Source organism: Cimex lectularius, unplaced genomic scaffold (assembly GCF_000648675.2).
Source record: "Cimex lectularius strain Harlan isolate CLEC.00 unplaced genomic scaffold, Clec_2.1 scaffold218, whole genome shotgun sequence".
Classification (NCBI taxonomy): Eukaryota; Metazoa; Arthropoda; class Insecta; order Hemiptera; family Cimicidae; genus Cimex; species Cimex lectularius.
The window spans coordinates 300,875-319,157 of NW_019392822.1; the positions used below are offsets into that span (position 1 = coordinate 300,875).

The following is an 18,283-nucleotide window of genomic DNA, read 5'->3' on the forward strand; positions in this document are numbered from 1 at the left end:
TCAGTGTTTTATAATGCAGCTCATCACCGGCACCGTTAAATCCGTTACATCAGAATTGTTTCAATGAACACTTCCAAGTTATTTGTACTATTTGTCCATTAGAGGAGGATTTTAAATGAACATTGAATGAGTTCAAAACTCTTTATCCAAATGTTGCTAACATTGGCTTAAAAGGCGAAACTTATATGGGCCGGTATAATTTATTGTTTTATCCAGTGAGATTTTTTTTGCTGTTATTGAAGTAGTTAAGAATGCATAATCTTATCTTCAACTCAAGTGCCGATAATAGATTCATGAGGCGAGCAATTTTGACGGAAAATCAAAAAGGCCCTAGGGCCAGGGGTCGAAAAAACACAAAAGCGATGACAAATTATCATTAATGATTTACGATCGTCCCCTATCAGAGGTTCGTGGATAATGATCCTCTTGGGGGAAAATAGGTCAGATGTCAATGCACTTTCACTTTATAACGTTACAGGAAACGACAACGGCACCGGTCGAAACTCCGAGTCGAATCTGACACCTATTCATTCAGTTTTTGTCATTTCGGGATTAAACAATTTCGAATTGAACTTGGATGAATCATTCGAAAACTTTGACACTAGAACGATTAGGAATACCTAGCATAAACTTTTCTTTAATGTCGCATCTTAGTAGAAGGGAAACTTGGGAACTTGTGTCAATACCATTTAGGAGAGTCATCCCATTTGAAGGTAACTTGCCGTTTTAAAATCCCTGCACCATGAAATCCCGGGTTGCCCTATTTTCACAGATGAAGGCAATTAATAAATGCGGTCATCGCTTTTAACCACCATTTTGGTTCAAATGATAAACCTTAGTTAAACCTTAATAAACGTTAATAAATATTTTTCGCAAGGCAACCCCGAGCCAAAATTTGAAAAATCAAACAATCTCGTACAACCTCAGGTTAAAATATCAGACTCTACAAAGAATAAGGAAAAACCTCTGTAATCAAAACAATTCGTTATTCTTTTGTAATTACTCTTTAAAATCGGTTTAAAAAGATGTTGAACCGTTAGGGAAGGAACCGTTATTCAATGGCTAGACTTAAGTGGACAGAGAATCGTGATGTCAGTACTCTGCCGGCGTCGAGAGAGCCAACAAAATCAAAAGCCCGGCATCAGTCACCCTCGAGCTATTCAGGTGAGACAGATATCAATCAATTAACTATCCCTCTCATAGAAAATACATAAGTTTCCAACTCATTTTCGACGCTTTAAATGCTTTTTTTATGTGTTTAACTGTTGCCAAATTTTTCCCTAATATTCCATGTAAAGATATTGTTTCAATTTTTTTTTTAAACTTATGTGTTCTTTTTGTACACTTCTTCTAACTGATCTTATAGTTTGTTTAATATTTCACCTTTTGTGTGTTGTCATTGGATTTGATATACTACAGTGGGATGTTATGAACTTGTATCTGGCCCCACTTGAGAAAATTTACCTTTTGTTAAAAAAAACTATGAGTAAAAGTAAAAAACAATAGACATCTATCTTGGTCTCTTCCATATTTAAAATTTCCTCGTTAGCTCGTTAGGGTGAAGAACTTGCTTGGATAGTTTCCGATAGAAGTGAGACTAGGCAGAAAAAAAGATCCCTACTATTCAGGAAGATCAGATATTTACAATAATTTTGAAATTGCAGTGTTTTAGGACGTGGACAGTTTTTTAGGACATTAACCCTTTGAAACTTCTAAGTGGCAACACTGATTAATTAGGTTATGAAGGTTCCTCTCCGATTTTGCGCGGGAAATGATTAAAACGAAAACTGCCAGCTGTTGGACAGGATAAAAAAAAGTCGAAATTGCATATTTTTCCGCTTCACGATATGTCATGAATAATCTGGATCAAGTTGGACCTTACCCACTCTAATCCTCCATGACCTTATCTAAAGTAACTATTCCTAACTTACCTAAATCTAACTTTCCATGACCCTACCTAACCAAACCGCTCCTAATCTACCTGAATCCAACCCTCCGTGACTCTACCTAAAGTGTTTCTAACCTACCTAGACCTAACCCGTTCATGGCCTGACCTAACCAAACCGTTCCTAATCTACGTGAACCTAAGGTAACCAGTCCATGAACCTATCTAACCTGTTCATGTTGAACCGGCACACGGCCACTTACTGGGTCTGTCTTCACTCGCGGGTTTTTTGTTTCAATAACTCAAACAAACAAAAACAGCCGTGTGCCGGTTCAACATGAGTTCACCGACTCGAAGACCAAAACCCATCATCTACTATCTAACCTGTTCCTAATCTATCTTAACCTAACCCGTCCATTACCTTATCTAACCAAACCGTTATTAACCTACTTAAACCTACATCGTCTATGACTCTTCCTGACTTAACCGTTCCTACCTACCTAAACCTAGCCCATCCATGCTCTACCTAACCTGATTGCTTCTAACCATAACCATGACCTTTGAATTTAATACGACCACAAGCTTTCCTTATGTATACGTGGAAACAATTAACTACTTACTGCCGTTCAATGTGTGTATGTCAATTAATCATATTTTACGATAGTGTTTAGCCAACATTCAAACAGACAACGTAAAACTTCGTATATTGAAAACACACCTTGCAAGGGGATAAGATCGTATCCTTTAAGATTTCTGCTAGATCAGCCGCGAATGACTTAAAATAAATTGGCGTGTTAAGGTTAATTGCTGAATCAACCAGGAAACGATATCGATTCAACAAAAATCCGTGTTGGCGGCTCAGAAAGACATCAAAACCCAACCAAGGAGGCAGCTCGTTTCATTTTGAAATAAAATATTTGCCATGAAATCCATTTTTTGAACTTATTGCGCGATGTACAAGTGTAAATATTTCCTCTTAGGGTCGTAGCGAGGTCACAGTTAATCTTTGCTCCTAGAGGATTATGCTCCCAAGGATAAGATGCGGTTGAATAACAGATGCAATTAACGATGATGTCACTTCGTTTGTTTTCCTAGTTATATCATATAATTAATATAAATTAACATCAGGAATTAATCTATTCTTCGTATTTGTGGCCGTAGTTTGTCCAACCGAAACGTTTTCACTTGGTAACGACCTCAGGGTAACAAAGGGCGTGAAAGGGTTAATGCCATTTCATCCCTTACAAAGTGTATTTAATTCAAGGTATTACCCTGTCCGTTTCTCAGTTTCGGCCTTTTTATCACTTATTGGGGCGAAATCGGAGTGAAACCTCCATAACTATATCAATCCTTGTTGCCACCTACAAACTTTATTCCTTCTCTTACATCAGAGTGTAAAAACGGTTAACTTAACACCAGTTTTTTTAATACTTGTAAAACCTTACAAATATATTGTTATTTATTTATTTTTCAGATGCTGTGAACATTACGTTCCGAATTTATTGGATATATCAGCGATAATTTCAGCAGGAAAGAATGAGAGGATGATCAGATATATAACTAGGTTTTCAATAATTGCCTTACACCTATTGGTAAGAATTAAAGTTAAGAATTAATTTTTGTTGATTATTGACTTACTACAATACGGATTCACGCTAATAAATACATTTCATTTCAATAAACACGCTCTGCCATACTCAAGCATTATTTTCATATTGGGTAGAAACCCTAGACGCTCTCTATATGTCTTGGAATGATATCCTTCAATTCAATGGGACGCATCGACCTTTCTCAACATGGCGGACAAATGCGCGGGTACTGGCCAAAAAGGAAGTGTTCGGTTAACCTCGCATGGCCTATTTTCAATCGGGTGATCCTACGATTCAGATCCTCGACTCTGCTAATCATAGTAGGAACCACTCGTACGTCCTTTCCTTATGCACCTTTTCGCACTTTTCAGACCTACGTGTCAACCTCGCATGACTTAATCATAGTCAGGTAAATGAAATCCATCGATTCAGAACTTCCGAGGGCCAATTATCACTGTGCTCTTCATAAATAGAAGCTTTTCTTCCATCTCAGACTCTGTAAAATTTCCCTTACCCTCCATCCCAATGTGGCAACCTCGCATGACCTATTCTTAGTTGGGTGTGGTAATTCCTCTTCTTAGATTCATATCCTCCAAGGGTCATCTATCGATTGTATAATCATAGGAGTAGGAGCTTCTCGTAAGCTCGTTCCCAGCCTTAGCCAAATTTTCCTTACCCTCCAGACCTGTGTGTCAATCTCATATGGCCTATTATTAGTAGGCTATTTTTCGATTAAAATTCTCCGATGGGTTAGGTACGGAGGTTGGGACGACCTAATTAGTTTCCTTTTCGTTACCCTCCCGGGACCCAGGCGACCACCGTTTTGCCGATACACTCAGTTCATAGTATAGACGCCTTAGACAGACCATGGGCTCAAAAAGAAAAAGCTTGACTTGGTTCTTAGGAGCTGTTGAGTGCCGTGGACTGTCAAGGCAGCTTATGGCTGAACACATCAGGTGTGCGCAGTGCCGTGTGCTGGCGTGAAGGCCCGTGGCGGCTGTCGAGTACGGTGAATTGCGTTAGTTGCTCTGAGATCAAGTCCGATCAGTCTGGCGGTGAAATGAATCTATTTAAGTGTAGGTGGCAACACTGTTTGAGAAGGTTATGAATGTTTCACTCCAATTTCGCGCTGAAAATGATAAACATGGCTAATGTCCAGTGCGGAGTGTGTCTTTACACTGCTCATACCCCAACGTTTCATTTCCTTTTCAGCTGGTGGAGGTCCAATGCGAACATGCCGAAACGGACGAATCGTTCACTTTCGAAGAGTTCAAGAGACATCCCAGAGAGACGAATGTCGTCAATTTCGTCCGTCTCCTCGTCATGAGGCTTATCTACGGCTTTGCGCAGATGCTGGGCTTCGGAGAGAGCATATCGGAAGTCGGCGACGGGATTTTCGTCCCCCCGGGAGCTGACGACTATTACTTCGACGGGGACGACGATTTTAAAGACGATGGCGATTATTACTAGCCAAATCCAAAGTACGTATAGACTGGCAAATCCATAAAAAGAACAGTATTGATATATAGTATTATTAGTGAGAATAATATTAAAGATTATATTAGTGAATAGAAATATTCTTTCTAATAAGTAAATTACCATTTTCATTTTAAGTATTTGTATTAAAGGATCCTCTTGTATTATATGTACAAAATTTTCAAAGAGAAGTTAACCAAATTGAATATTACCCTACAATATAAAATAATCACTCATGTAATTTAATAATATCACCACTTTTCATGTGCCTTTGTATTTATTATTATCCCCTGTTCTCATAGAGTATTAAGTTATCTTCTACCTCACTAATTAACTTCTTTTAAGGTTTTCTAGCATGTCATTCAGCTTGAAAGACCGAAGTGTAGTTCTTAAGGAGTTTGATTGCTCACCAAAAACGCCTGATCAGGTTCCTTCGCGTGTTTTAGACTCATCTGTATACCATATCATTTTATCTAATGTTCCCCTGAATTCTTTTTCTCCTTTGTAGTCTGTTGAGACTTTGTAGGATGCTGTAAAAAATATTTCCGCGATCATGTAATCTACTATATAAGAATTGTTTTTTAAATTATTCATATTCTTGTTCACATGGACCACCCCTACCTAGGTCGCCGGAGACAGTGAGAAAGAGACTAAACAGAAGTGGAGTCCGCATGCAACCCTGTTTGGCGCCAGACCCAACTGGAAACTTCTCAGAGGAGGCATTTTTGTTCTAAACAAAATAAGTAGTTTTATAAATATTTTTCACCGCCGAGATAAAAGTGCTGAGTTTTTAAAAAAATCTGTTTTTAAGAGAACGTACTTTTATGTAGAATATGAAAAAATTGGATGCATTCCAATGCTACTTGTTGCCAAAGGAACTGCCATTTAAAAAGGAGTATATTACATTTCTCACACAAAGGTTTCATAATTTCTTTTATATTTTTATGACCGTACGGACACTTAATATTCGCAAAGATACGAAGATAATAACATTATGTAATCCGTAATCCAGTAATCAAACTCTTTTCCGCGGAAGAAATGGGTGAAAATATTAGAGCGTGAAAATGTCAGGGCACCAATACATTCTCAATGGGTCGACCGTCCAAATAAAAACCGTACTCTGTTCTGGTTAAGTGATTAGAAGCCTAGGAAGCAATCTCGCTAAACGAACCCACCTCCACCCTTGTGGACGACCTAGAAAAAAAAATTACAGTCTTACGATACGATTATCAAATATACGAGTTGGCAATAATGTGATTACTTCGGACTGACCCGGTAGTTAAAGATAACAAAAATAAAACCTTAGAGGGTACGTCCGACAAGGAAAACTGCTCCTTCTCTTCAGCGTTTTCATTCATCCTAACCAGAATGAGATTTTTTTTTCAAGTTAAACCGTCAAATTTGTAAGTACCGTAAAAGATAATTAACACTCACACTTCGACCTAGAAGGCAGGTTAAGGAACACTTTATATATATATATATATATATATATATATATATATATGCAAAGCAAGTAGTCACTTGGAATTAAAAGGTTTGGTTAGGTTAGATCGGTTCTTGGACGGGTTAGGTTATGGTAAATTAGGAACGATTAGGTTAGGCCACCTTAACCTTATACATGAGTGTTTTGTCCCTGTTTAGGGAAAAGAAATTAATTCGTTTAACCGCCAGATTGATTGGAATTAATTGGGACGACCTCAGAGTAACAAAGGGCAATAAAGAGTTAATGAGTTTCCACCCCCTTACAAATTGTATTTTCTATTTGGAAAGTTTTACCCTGTTTGTTTGCTAATTTTCAGATTTTGTTTTTATTATTTTCCTACGTGTCCTAGGGGAACTTCCATAACCTTAACAATCAGTATTTCCACTTACACGTTTTATAATAATGGAATAAATCAATTTGTTTGACCTCCTTCCTCTTCTCTGTGCTGGCCGCAGAGTACCAATTTCTCTGGAACATGTCGAAAGTACAAGCCATCAACGAAAGTGCACCTCGGAAATAATTCAATAGGTCAATACCGTACAAAGTGGGCACAAGACATCAACAGCTTTTTATGAAAATGAATAACAGCGACATCAATATGCATGGCAGCCAAAATATTCCAAAACAAAGTGCCAGGAAAGGATTGAGGAAGGAGCTAGGAAAAAGGGTTAACCCTTCGACTGTTGCCTGGATAATCCAGCCTCTCTTGTGGTTGTTGGTGGTTGACGACGTGAAATCTAAATAAGCTAAGATACCTTACTATAGCTTTAAATGATGACGTAGTAGCTATAAATGGCAAATGTGATGAAAGGTGATGTAAACCTTAGTCTGGCCGACAACCGCAACAAAATCACTGTACTTTTCACAATATAGCATTAATTAAACCCTCTTTAAAAATCTAAGTATAAGGAGTGGCAACGAGTACTCGGAAATCAAACCAATACAGACCGGCATCCCACAAGGGAGAATTCTTGGTCCCATTCTTTACATCATCTGTACTGCTGACTTTCCTGCACACCCCATGTATCATCACAACCTATGCGGACGATACCGAAATTCTGTCCTCTAAATCGAATTCTACCCAAACTACCTCTAATATAGAAAAACACCTTTAGTTTATCGAAGACTGATGCAAAAAGTGGAGGACAAGACTGAATGAAGGAAAATGTACTCAGTATACGCTCGCATTGAAAAAACAGTCTTACTGACTTTACATCAACAGCAGACCAACTTCCTCTCAAGTCAAATACTAGAACTACACTTAGACAGCCGAGTGGAATTCCCACTGAAAACTTAAAAGTCAACTACTTAACAGAAGACTTAGACAACTACGAAGACTCCTAGGATCAAAATCCATCTTGACCGTTAAAACTCTACTTACGTTATACAAGAGTTTACTGCGACCACATTGGGCAATTTTCTTCAGTGGAGTGGAAATGTGGCGCTCTGCCAAGTCATTCAAAATCCAGCGCATCCAATCATTCTAATGCAAAGTCCTCAGACAAATCGTCTAAGCTCCTTACTAGTCATTAATCTCACTATCCACAACGACCTCAATACTCCTTTTGTCAACAACTGGTCTGTCCCGATTCCAAAAGTATCACACCCGCCTCGATCCAACGTAACCAACCAACACATTACCATCCCAGACCTCCTTGCCCCTTAATCCGTCATCTGAGTGCCAGCATTGGGTTAGTTAGGTCTTCTCCTAGCATGTGTCCTCCTGGTGCAAGCTGGCATTAGAGCTAGTGCTGTGATCGTGTGATAACAAAAAGGTACAGTGATCACATTTGTACATTTAAATTTGTAGTTTAATCGTTACTGATCATTTTCGCTCGTTTGTCTTCATTTAAGTCTTGTTATTGAATTTTTGGAACGAACACTAAGAATCATTTACCAATATTGCTAATACTTTAGAAATTCGTGAGAACGAGTTTGATGAATAGATTAAGGATGTTTTGTGAAGGAGAAAACAAAGGATAAGACTATAAAGGAGGTTTATTGTGTAAATTGTGACTAACTGGACACCTGTTCCCAGTGTTGGTCCAATATCCGGCTGGACAATTTGAAAGGATATTCTAATTGAAAAGGATTAACGGATATCGATCGGAGGTCAGTTAATTCTCACTAGCTCTAATAGAAATATCGGCAATTTCAAATTGTCTTGATATGGAAGGAGTTGCAGCCTATACCACGCTTATTGTATTGCCTAGTTCCATTTCGGGGGATCGTGGTACTTAACGCCTTTGGTATAAGGAATCATGTTGGCATGGCTTTGATCGATATACAAAACGCCTTTCACACTGTTTGGCATAATGGTATAATAGTAGTAAATAGACAGAGAAACTCGGGATAATAACATCAAACAGACTCCTCGATTTTAGAATCCACAAAAAACTAAGTGATTAAAGAACCCTCATCAAAACAGGCAAGCAGTTAGACATAGCAAAACATTACAAATCGAAAATTCACCTTGTGAAAAAACCGTTAAAGGATAGTCAAATAGGGTAAAACATTTAAAATTGAAAAAATACACCTTGTGAGGGGGTGAAATTGCATTAACCCTTTGACCCCCCCCCCATCGGTCTGGAGGTAAAATGAATCAACTTGTTATGGCGATCTAATCTCATGTGCGCTAATATGATTAACGTAAGGCCATAAGTTAGCTTTCCTTAAAGGAAAGTTATATAAAAAAAAAAAAAAAAAAAAATCTCATGTACGGGAGAAATGGTGGGTGGGCTATGGTCAGCACTCTAAAAAGTGAGATTATTAACACAGTACCTACATATTAAAGTGTAATAAACATGAAGAAACCTCTGAAACCGAATGAAAGCATGCCTGATGAATATCGTCCTTCATCCAATGTAAGTTTTTTTTTAAACAGGGATACGCTTTTGGACTGGAAGAATTTTTTCGCGTATCTGTGGGTTGGGTTAGGTTACTGTTAGAGTTATAGAGGGTAAAATTAGGTTAAGTGTCTCAAAATGGCGAGGAGGAAGTTTTATGAGATTTAGAAAGCACTAGAAAACCACAACTGGGAAGGTTATAATTTGTTAGCTGGTAATATGGAAATTTAATTAAAATAATCTTATTAATGTGTAATACTTAAGTGTGATAATCAGCATTGTGACTGCATGTTAAAGTTTCATGAACAACTTCATTGGGCTAGGATGTGTCTCTAGATCTAGAAGGCACTGGTTAACATCAATTGGGAAGGTTATAATTGATTTGTTAGTCATATAGAAATTTAATTATAATGATTTTATTAATTAAATCCACTATATTTAGTGTTCTATTGACCAATTTACTTCTTTCAATTAATTAATCTTTTATGTAAGGTTTTGGTTGAATGAAAAAGTCAGTGCCAAGAGCGGCATTCGAATCCACGACCTTCGGCTAAATACGCCGTTGCTCTTGAGCTATCGTGACTTCGATCCATTGGGACACCAAAAAATGGCAAAAAGGAGGGAAAATTCAAAAGGTTGTAGGTGAGATGGGGAGTTGGTGTTACAAGCATATTAAAGTTTAATAAACATCTTTATCGGTGTGCTGAAGAAACGTCTGAAACGGAATGAAAGCATGCGTGATGAATATGGTCCTACATCCAATGTAAGTCCTTTTTTTTAAATAGGGATATGCTTTTGGACTGGATAGATTTTTTCCCGTGATCATTTTCGCGTATCTGAGGGTTCGGATATGTCACTTGTTACAGTTATGGAGGGTAAGGTTAGGTTAGGCCCAGGCTAGCAGAAAGGGAATGAATTTTATAGGTTTGTTATTACAATTGCATTATGATTTTTATTGAAATATATTATTTTTGTTTAGGATTATTTGATTTATTTTGTGCCTGACAGATAATTAATAAAAATTGAAAAAAAAAAAACGTTTGCTTTCTTCTTTTTTCTTCGTCTTCTTTTTTTAAGATCCTATGCTTTCAATAAGCGATTAATGTTTGATTTTTCGGCTATTGTTTGTATTTTACTACTGGCTCATTCAACACTTTCTTTACCGATTATAAGATTATAAATGTCCTTCTTTTTTTGTTCTTTTTCATGAGGACATTCGATGAGATTGGGTGGGCGGACCAAATCTGACCAAATACGGCTCAACAATCCGGCATTCCGATCGATCGTAGGACGAAGCCGACTGACTATTGACGTATCCCGCCTTGAAGTATTGCAATTGCAAGTGTAACAAAAACGTCTGCCAAGTGGGTAGGCAGTATACCTTCCTCACATTTCGTGAATGCACATTCGCATACGTTAATCCGATTGGTATAAAAGTCATAGGGGGCCATCTAGAAAGCAATCCGCAAAATCCCTCAAAATTTCATAAAAATTCGACAACTTGTTTTATGCATGCAGATGCGTAAATGTTAATTCATAGGGCATCATCTAGAAAGCAACCCCCATAATCTATGAAAATTTGGAATGGAATGGACCACAGACAGGTAGACAGATACAAAACCAAATTTGTTAAGAAAGGTCTTAAAGGCAAAACCCGAGTGGAAATTTTGATTTTGGAGGAGACATTTTTATTTTGACTTCTCGCATGAACACAAGGTTTCCCTATCTTCCCCTAGTATAGTAAGGTATCCCTATCCCCTAAGTAAAAATCGTCCGGAAGGATAAAGGAAAGGATCCAATAAGGGATTTACGAAAAAGTGGAAAGATATTTACAACTCGCCTATTCTAATTCTGAATTGACGTGAAAATCCTAACCATCCTAACTTAGGATAACCAGCTGGAGATTACAATTCCAATACGAATGAAATCGAAAGGTTGACAAATTTCATCTTATCCATGATTTTATTACAGTAACACACACACACCATCTAAAATCTATGACAGATGGTGAATTTATGATCAAACTTAGTCGAAGCCTCTTCACAACAAATTGAATTCCTATTTTTTCAAAATCTAGTTTGTTAGCCAATCCGTATCACGAAATAATGATATCAGCCTTCTATATCGGAATCGTAACCTTAATGTGGTTATCACACGTTACATGGAGGTCATACCATCGTTATACCATATGTTGGTTACAGACTATTTTCTTTCAAATTGGCATTAAAACTGTTATTAATAAACCCAAGGTTACGAAATATGAATATTTATTTACAATACTGAAGCCAAAAGGATTCATTTTATGATGAAATTGTAACCCCTATATAGTTATCCTACCAATACTAACCTATTCAACCATCTGGGAGTATCATCTGTATACAGAGCATTTCAAAAAGGCAAAGATTCCAATTTTTCCAAAATTTAGTTTCTTAGCCAATACGTATCAAGATATAATTGACAAAAGCAAGCAACATTAGATTCGTAACTTCCAGCTGGTATCCGAACCTTTCTAACCTAAGCTAACTAGCTAGGAGCATCATCTGATCTTAAAACATTTGAAAAAGCGAAATATTTCAATTGTTCCAAAATGAAGTTTTTCAGTCAATACGTACAGCGATATTATTGATATCAGTAATCAATACCGGAATTGTGACCTCCAGCTGGTTATCCGAACCTTTCTAACCTGGGCTAACTGGGTAATAGCGTCAGCTGTTCACAAAACATTTGAAGAAGGGAAAGAGTTCAAAAATAAAGTTTATTTGGGAATAGGTATCACGATATAATTGCCATCAGCACAATCGTAATCCCCAGCTGGTTATCATAATTTAATTTGGTTAGAATAACCAGATGGAGGTTACAAACATTTTTCTTTCAAATTAGCCTTTATTCTAATCTGGATATCCTAACCTTCCAAATCTAGGATAACTAGGTACAATCATCATAATTGTTATCAGCCTTGAATATTCTCATCATTGGTATTAGCAACTAATATTAAAATTGTAACCTCCATCTCGTTATCCTAACCATCCTTATCTAAGATAGCCATCTGAAGGTTACACAACGTGCAAAATCTTTACTGATATATCATTGCTCTACAAGTTGCATTATTAAATGTAATATTTACAAGCTTACTGCTGAGAAAATGAAAAATTACAGTGACTGAAATTCACCCAAAATGAACGTAAATGTGATGGTTCCTAAGAGGCGGGTATCGATGAAGGCTATTTGGAAGCATTTAGGACATCCCGGCGCCACAACAGTCGGCGCCACCCCCGACCTTTAAGACTGTCGTTTAGGAAGGCGGTTGCCATAGGGTCACGTATAAATTTAGACGTTATTTATCTTTGGCTTGTAACATATCGAGGACTTTGCGAATTATCCAATTTTATCGTATTATGCATCCGAGCTCCGGCCCTACCATCTTCCTTTAATATTTAAAAAAAAATATTGTCACAGGATTAGTACGCTTTTATGTTTATTAATTATTGGGGCAATTTTCCCGATATATTTTGTTGATTTTGTTTTTGTTCTGTAAATTCTTTATCGTATTTTATGCCAGGATATGACCACGGAAATTTTGCAACAAGCTAGCAAGTTTAAAAATACAAAGGGAAAGACAATAGCAGAAAGCAAACAAATTGAATTACATGTCAACAGATTGGGGTCCAGAAGTAAAGGAACCGGGTCAGATCTGTGCTTCCCTCAGCCATTCAAGATAAAATGATAATACCGTAGGAAGTACTAAAAGAGGTTACATTGACAAAAGCACTCTGACAAAAAACATCTTTAGTATAATAAATAACATTACAAGGGTGGTGTGGCGACTAGAAATGTGTCGTGAGATCTAGACGGCACTGGTAAACCACATCTGGGAAGATTTGTTATCTGGTAGCATATAATTTTAATTGTAATAAGTTTATTAATGTGTATTAATTAACGGGTAATAAACTATTTTTGTTGGTGTAGCGTTGTAGCTAAGCCCCAAGATCTAGAAGGCACTAGTGACCACAACTGGGAAGGTTATAATTTGTTAGCTAGTGACATGTAAATTCAATTATAATTTTATTAATGTGTGTTAATTAGGTGTATTAATGAGCATTGTGCCTATATATTGAAATGTAATAAAGAACTTTATTGGCGTGGTGTACCATAACAGGAAGGGATATAATTTGTTAGACAGTGACATATATTACACTGCAATAAACAACCAGCCTTGACAATAGTTGGGCCTCCGGACCGGATGTAAACCTGACAAGCATAGATCTACGTCTTTATAGTTTTGTTAATTTATTATACTTTATATCAGTATATATGTATAATTTTTGATCTGCCTTCTTGTGGTCTAGTTGGATGACGCACGTGTAGTTTTCTTTTCCGGCCATTCTTGGGTTACGCAACCTAGGTATTTAAGGCGGCTTTTCGCCAGTTTTGCATGTTATTTTTGCCAAGTTGATCTTTTTAAACGGCTGATGATGGCGAAATGCCGAAACGTGACGAACTTGACAAAAATGGAGTGAAAAAAGACCGACCGGGATAATCATGCCGTTAATTATGTTGTGATTCTCTGTTTTCAGAAGGGCGTTTGCACCACCGTTTATGTGTTCAACAGTTTCGATATAGCTGCCAAAAAAATAGTAGCAAAAGTGTAACGTTGATTTTATTAGACCAAGTAGTGAATAGTGAGGGGGATTGTAATTTTTATTTTTCCACCGCGGAAATAATTCCGGAAGCAATTAATTCGGTTTTGACCTTTAGTAAAGATTTCATAATTGATTTCTCTTCGTGTACGAGTGTGGAAGGTGGACGGTCTAGGAGAGAAATGATAAGAATTCCCCAGACGTCCTTTCATACGGCACGCTTTATGGCCTCCGGAAATAGTTCTAGTATTTCTAGACTAGGAAAGCGCCTTCTACCCATTTCGAAGGGAATTGAGACGAGGGGGCCGAAGTGGCAACCTGCCATAAAATTAACATCGAAAGGAAAAGAATAGGATATCCACGACAACCATTTCAATGCAGTTTATCGGTAAAAATTCCTTAAATCACCAGTTAGAGGAAAACAAATCGCCAGTCCAGACTCTTTTTACTCGATACTTTACTAATTCTAAACTTTTGAAGTATCGGACAGAAACAACTGTCACCCGAATCGGGAGGAGATTTTCTTCTTATTATTATTATTATTACCTCTAGCTGGTCATAATAGGTCAGAATGGTTAGGTTAGAGGTTGCAATTCCGATATAGAATGGACGTATTGTAGATCTCGTGCCATTATAAAGTTACTATGTTCGAAACGAAAGGTTTCAGTACTCTAAGTAAATTTTCATATTTGTAAACCTTGTCAATTATTAATCACTACTTAATATACTAAATGGGTAGGGGTATTGGTTGTTGGTATAGGAAAACCGGATGGAGGTTATATTTTTACAACGGGTCTACGATCGCATTCAGTTTAAATTTAATTTGTCAAAAATCATAATTCCTGCGTCAAGCTTTAGAGGATCTGGATTTCCTTCATATCGAATTGTAACCTCCAGCTGGCTATATTAGGTTAGGATGGTAAGGGAAACAACATGGAGGTTACAATTCATAATCATCCTAACCCAGGATAACCAGCCGGGGAGCAATTCCAATTTTTCCAAAATGAAGTTTGTTAGCCTATATTAACGCGATATATTTGATATCAGCCGTCTATGTCGAAATCGTAACTTCGAGCTGGTTATTCTCTCTCCCTCTCTCTTTCTCCCTTCTCTTTCTATCTTTCTTTCCGATTCTTCTCTTGCTCTCTCTCTCTCTCTCTCTCTCTCTCTCTCTCTCTCTCTCTCTCCCTCTCTCTCTCTCTCTTTCTTTCTTTCATTCTTTCGATCTCCCTCTTTCTCACTTTGTGTTTTGCCTTTCTTTTCTCTTACTCCCTCTCGGTCTGCAGACTGTTCTTTGTGATTCGTAATTATACCCTCCTATTGTCTATCCTAGAGTAGGATGGTTATAATAAACACAAGGAAGTTAACCTCGTGAATTAGTAATAACAGTTTAAACGAGAATTTGAAAGAAAAACGTTAGTAACCTCCATAACGATCTTAACCATCCTAACCTAGGATAACTAGCTGGAGGTTACATTTCCTGTATGTGTGAAATCTGGTTGAATTCCATGAAAAATTGACAAAAAGAACTGAGTTTTTTATATTTTCAATTTGGCCTTAACATTGATTTTGTATCATTAACATGCCACATTTAACACCTGTGTCAGTTGGTATATTTTGATCAAAGCATCATCTGTTGACGGTACATTTAGCCAATACGTATGAACGTACAATTGATCGTATCAAAATAGTAATATCCTATCTTATCCTAACCTGGGATAACCAGATGAAGGTTAGCCTTCAAATTTTCCACCCATCTACCATTGCTCCATAATTTACCTTATTTAACATTTACGAGCTTTTTATTAAGAAATTTCAAATGTGGAATTATGTAAGATGTAAAATGAGTTTTCAGGCCAATTTATAACAATGGAGGATTTCTAGTATTTTTTTATATCACTAGAAGGATTATGTCTGGATTATGTAAGCATCCGTAGCTTTCTTCCTATGCTACTAAACTAAACGAATCCCTGGATCTAATCGTAGTTTCAAGGCCTAGAACACCTCAGAATGATGTATCCGGCCTAGGTGACTCATACGTAGCGTTCTATCGACGAGATCTTTACAAAAACGTCGGTTCGCAATTGTACTCTTCGTCGCGGACTAACGGCCCCTTTTGATACAATGGGAAATAACGAGTCTACAAGACTGACAAAACAATAACTCTTCACGTTTTTTTTTTTTTACTGATCGCTTTGAACCTATTTGCAAGAGTAAAAACATGATGTTACATCCTCAATAGCTAACTTAAAAAAAATCTATTGTAACTATTTATCTAGGCGATTTTTGTGTTTAGTGAATAAGACTCATAACATAAAAGGTTCTAAAACCACTTAACGTGAATTTTATGTCGTCAGGTGTAATAAATCCGTTTACAGGTCGACAAAAATTGTCTTGGTGTAGAAATGAGAGACCAAATAATTTTGGATCATTTTCGTATACCACGTGGTGGCGGATAAAGTTACCACATGGAGAGTACATGCAGCCATAAAATTATTATTTGATACTAATAGAGAGTTTTATTGAATATCCTTGGCTAGATATCATTAGGATGGTTAGGATAACCAATTGGAGGTTACGAATGTTGTTTTCCTTCCAATTGGTCTTACATGTATTCTTAACATCAACTATTAACGATTTTTTCAAGGTTGGATGTACATTGGCGGTGGAACTCCATTATCATAGGTTGAATGTCAGTAAATTGACATTCAACGTATAATACATCATCTGTTCACCGAAAAACTGAACTTATGAAGAAGGCAAAGATTCGAATTTTTTATGTAGTTTGTTGTGTAATATGTATCACAATATAATTGATGTGAGCAATAAACACTAGAATTATAACCTCAACCTGGTTATCCTAGGTTAGGTTAAGTTAATATAACCAGATAGAGGTTACAATTTTTTTTCAAATTGGCCTTGAAATTGTTATTAATTATTTACACGGACGATAAATATGAAAATTTATTTACAATATTGGAACCTGAAGTGTCAAGCGGAATAAAATTGCCAATTACATCTTTGAAATTGTAACCTCCATCTGGTTATGATAGGTTAGGTTGGTTAATATAGAGGGGGATCTACAACGCGTCAATTCTAATTCGGAATTGTAACCACAATATAGTTATCATTAATAGCCCAGTTTAGGACAACTTGCTGGGGGGGGGCACAATTCCTATACGAATTTAATACTGATAAATACCTGTCATGCTCGACGCAGAAATGAAGATTACTGACGAATTAAATAAACGAGATCAAAGACTAATCCATTGTAGATAAGTAATATAACCTCCAACCGGTTATCCTATACAGTACAGCCAACACAACTACCAGTTTATCCTAAATTTACCTTAATAGCTCAGAAACGGCAGTACATATCTGAACTGTAATTACCTCCACCTATTTATCCTATTTCGTAAAGTCAATACATGAACCCATTTAAACTAAATTACAACAATAATAATATGTTATGACATATCTCGGTGATATGGGGATATGTTCCTCGAAAGTTTGATGAAGGGATCTGAGTGTTTTTTCTTTTGATTTAATAAACCGGCCTTTTCCCTGATTTTTCAGTACAAAATGTTACAAATGTATAAATAAATTTACGACGAGGGTTGAAATGTGAGTCTCGTTTTGTACGAGTGGAAGTCAGATTCAGGTCAGTTTCATCGATTACCCGGAGGGAGGAAAAATACCGTGACTAATATTTTCTTTAATCAGCATGACAGACGATAAAATATGGTAATTTTTTACATCACGTGCAAGTACGGGAAAATAAATAATAATGTTGACTGTGGGCACGACATTTGTTATCGGCAGGGTCCATTTCGCTGATAACCATTTTTACGTAATAATTTAATTGAATATATACATAATAATGATTATAAAGATGATGCCTTTTCTAGGCAGTCGGGGTGGAATGATGGGTGTAGCCTTTTTGATATCATCGATCGACATTTGTTGACTTGTTTGCTGTGTTTTAATAATCAACTTAATGGTGATCTCCGTAAAACGTTTTGTCGCGTAAGAAAGACAGATCACTTGTATTTTATTGTCAACTACGCGCCGTTAAAATGGATTTATAAGACCCAAATAACTCGGATTAACACGAGGATTGAGAAATATCAAAGATCTAATATTGGATAAAGGGTTGAGGTGAGTAGTTTTACTATTTTTAGACGATTCGACAAAGAAAACTTCTTTATTTATAGGACATTTCACCGATTTGGCAGCATCTCCTGATTCTGTAAATTGAATTCTTACATGGGTCATATTCCAAAAAGGCATCAGAGCCAAAACACACTATTTTAAAATAAAACTTAAAAAACGGAACAACAAACTTGATACTGATCGTTATAACCGAG

The 18,283-nt window shown here is 36.8% G+C and overlaps 1 protein-coding gene across 2 annotated transcripts; it reads left to right on the plus strand.

The window, feature by feature from the left end:
• Nucleotides 1–511: 511 nt before the first annotated feature.
• LOC106671268 lies at nt 512–5,192 on the plus strand. 2 transcript variants are annotated; one of them, XM_024228434.1, is made up of 3 exons: nt 512–1,164; nt 3,360–3,477; nt 4,687–5,192. In XM_024228434.1, exons 2-3 carry the CDS (start codon nt 3,430–3,432, stop codon nt 4,942–4,944), a joined length of 306 nt encoding a protein of 101 aa, XP_024084202.1. In that variant the 5' UTR covers nt 512–1,164; nt 3,360–3,429; the 3' UTR covers nt 4,945–5,192. The 2 variants fall into 2 exon arrangements, with proteins under 2 accessions (XP_024084202.1, XP_024084203.1); XM_024228435.1 differs by lacking the exon at nt 512–1,164 and adding an exon at nt 3,048–3,288.
• Nucleotides 5,193–18,283: the final 13,091 nt, after the last annotated feature.

Coding starts and splice junctions, on each gene's coding strand:
- LOC106671268 (XM_024228434.1), top strand. CDS start 3,430: ATGATCAGATATATAACTAGGTTTTCAATAATTGCCTTACACCTATTG. Junction 3,478..4,686: donor TAATTGCCTTACACCTATTG/GTAAGAATTAAA, acceptor TTTCCTTTTCAG/CTGGTGGAGGTCCAATGCGA.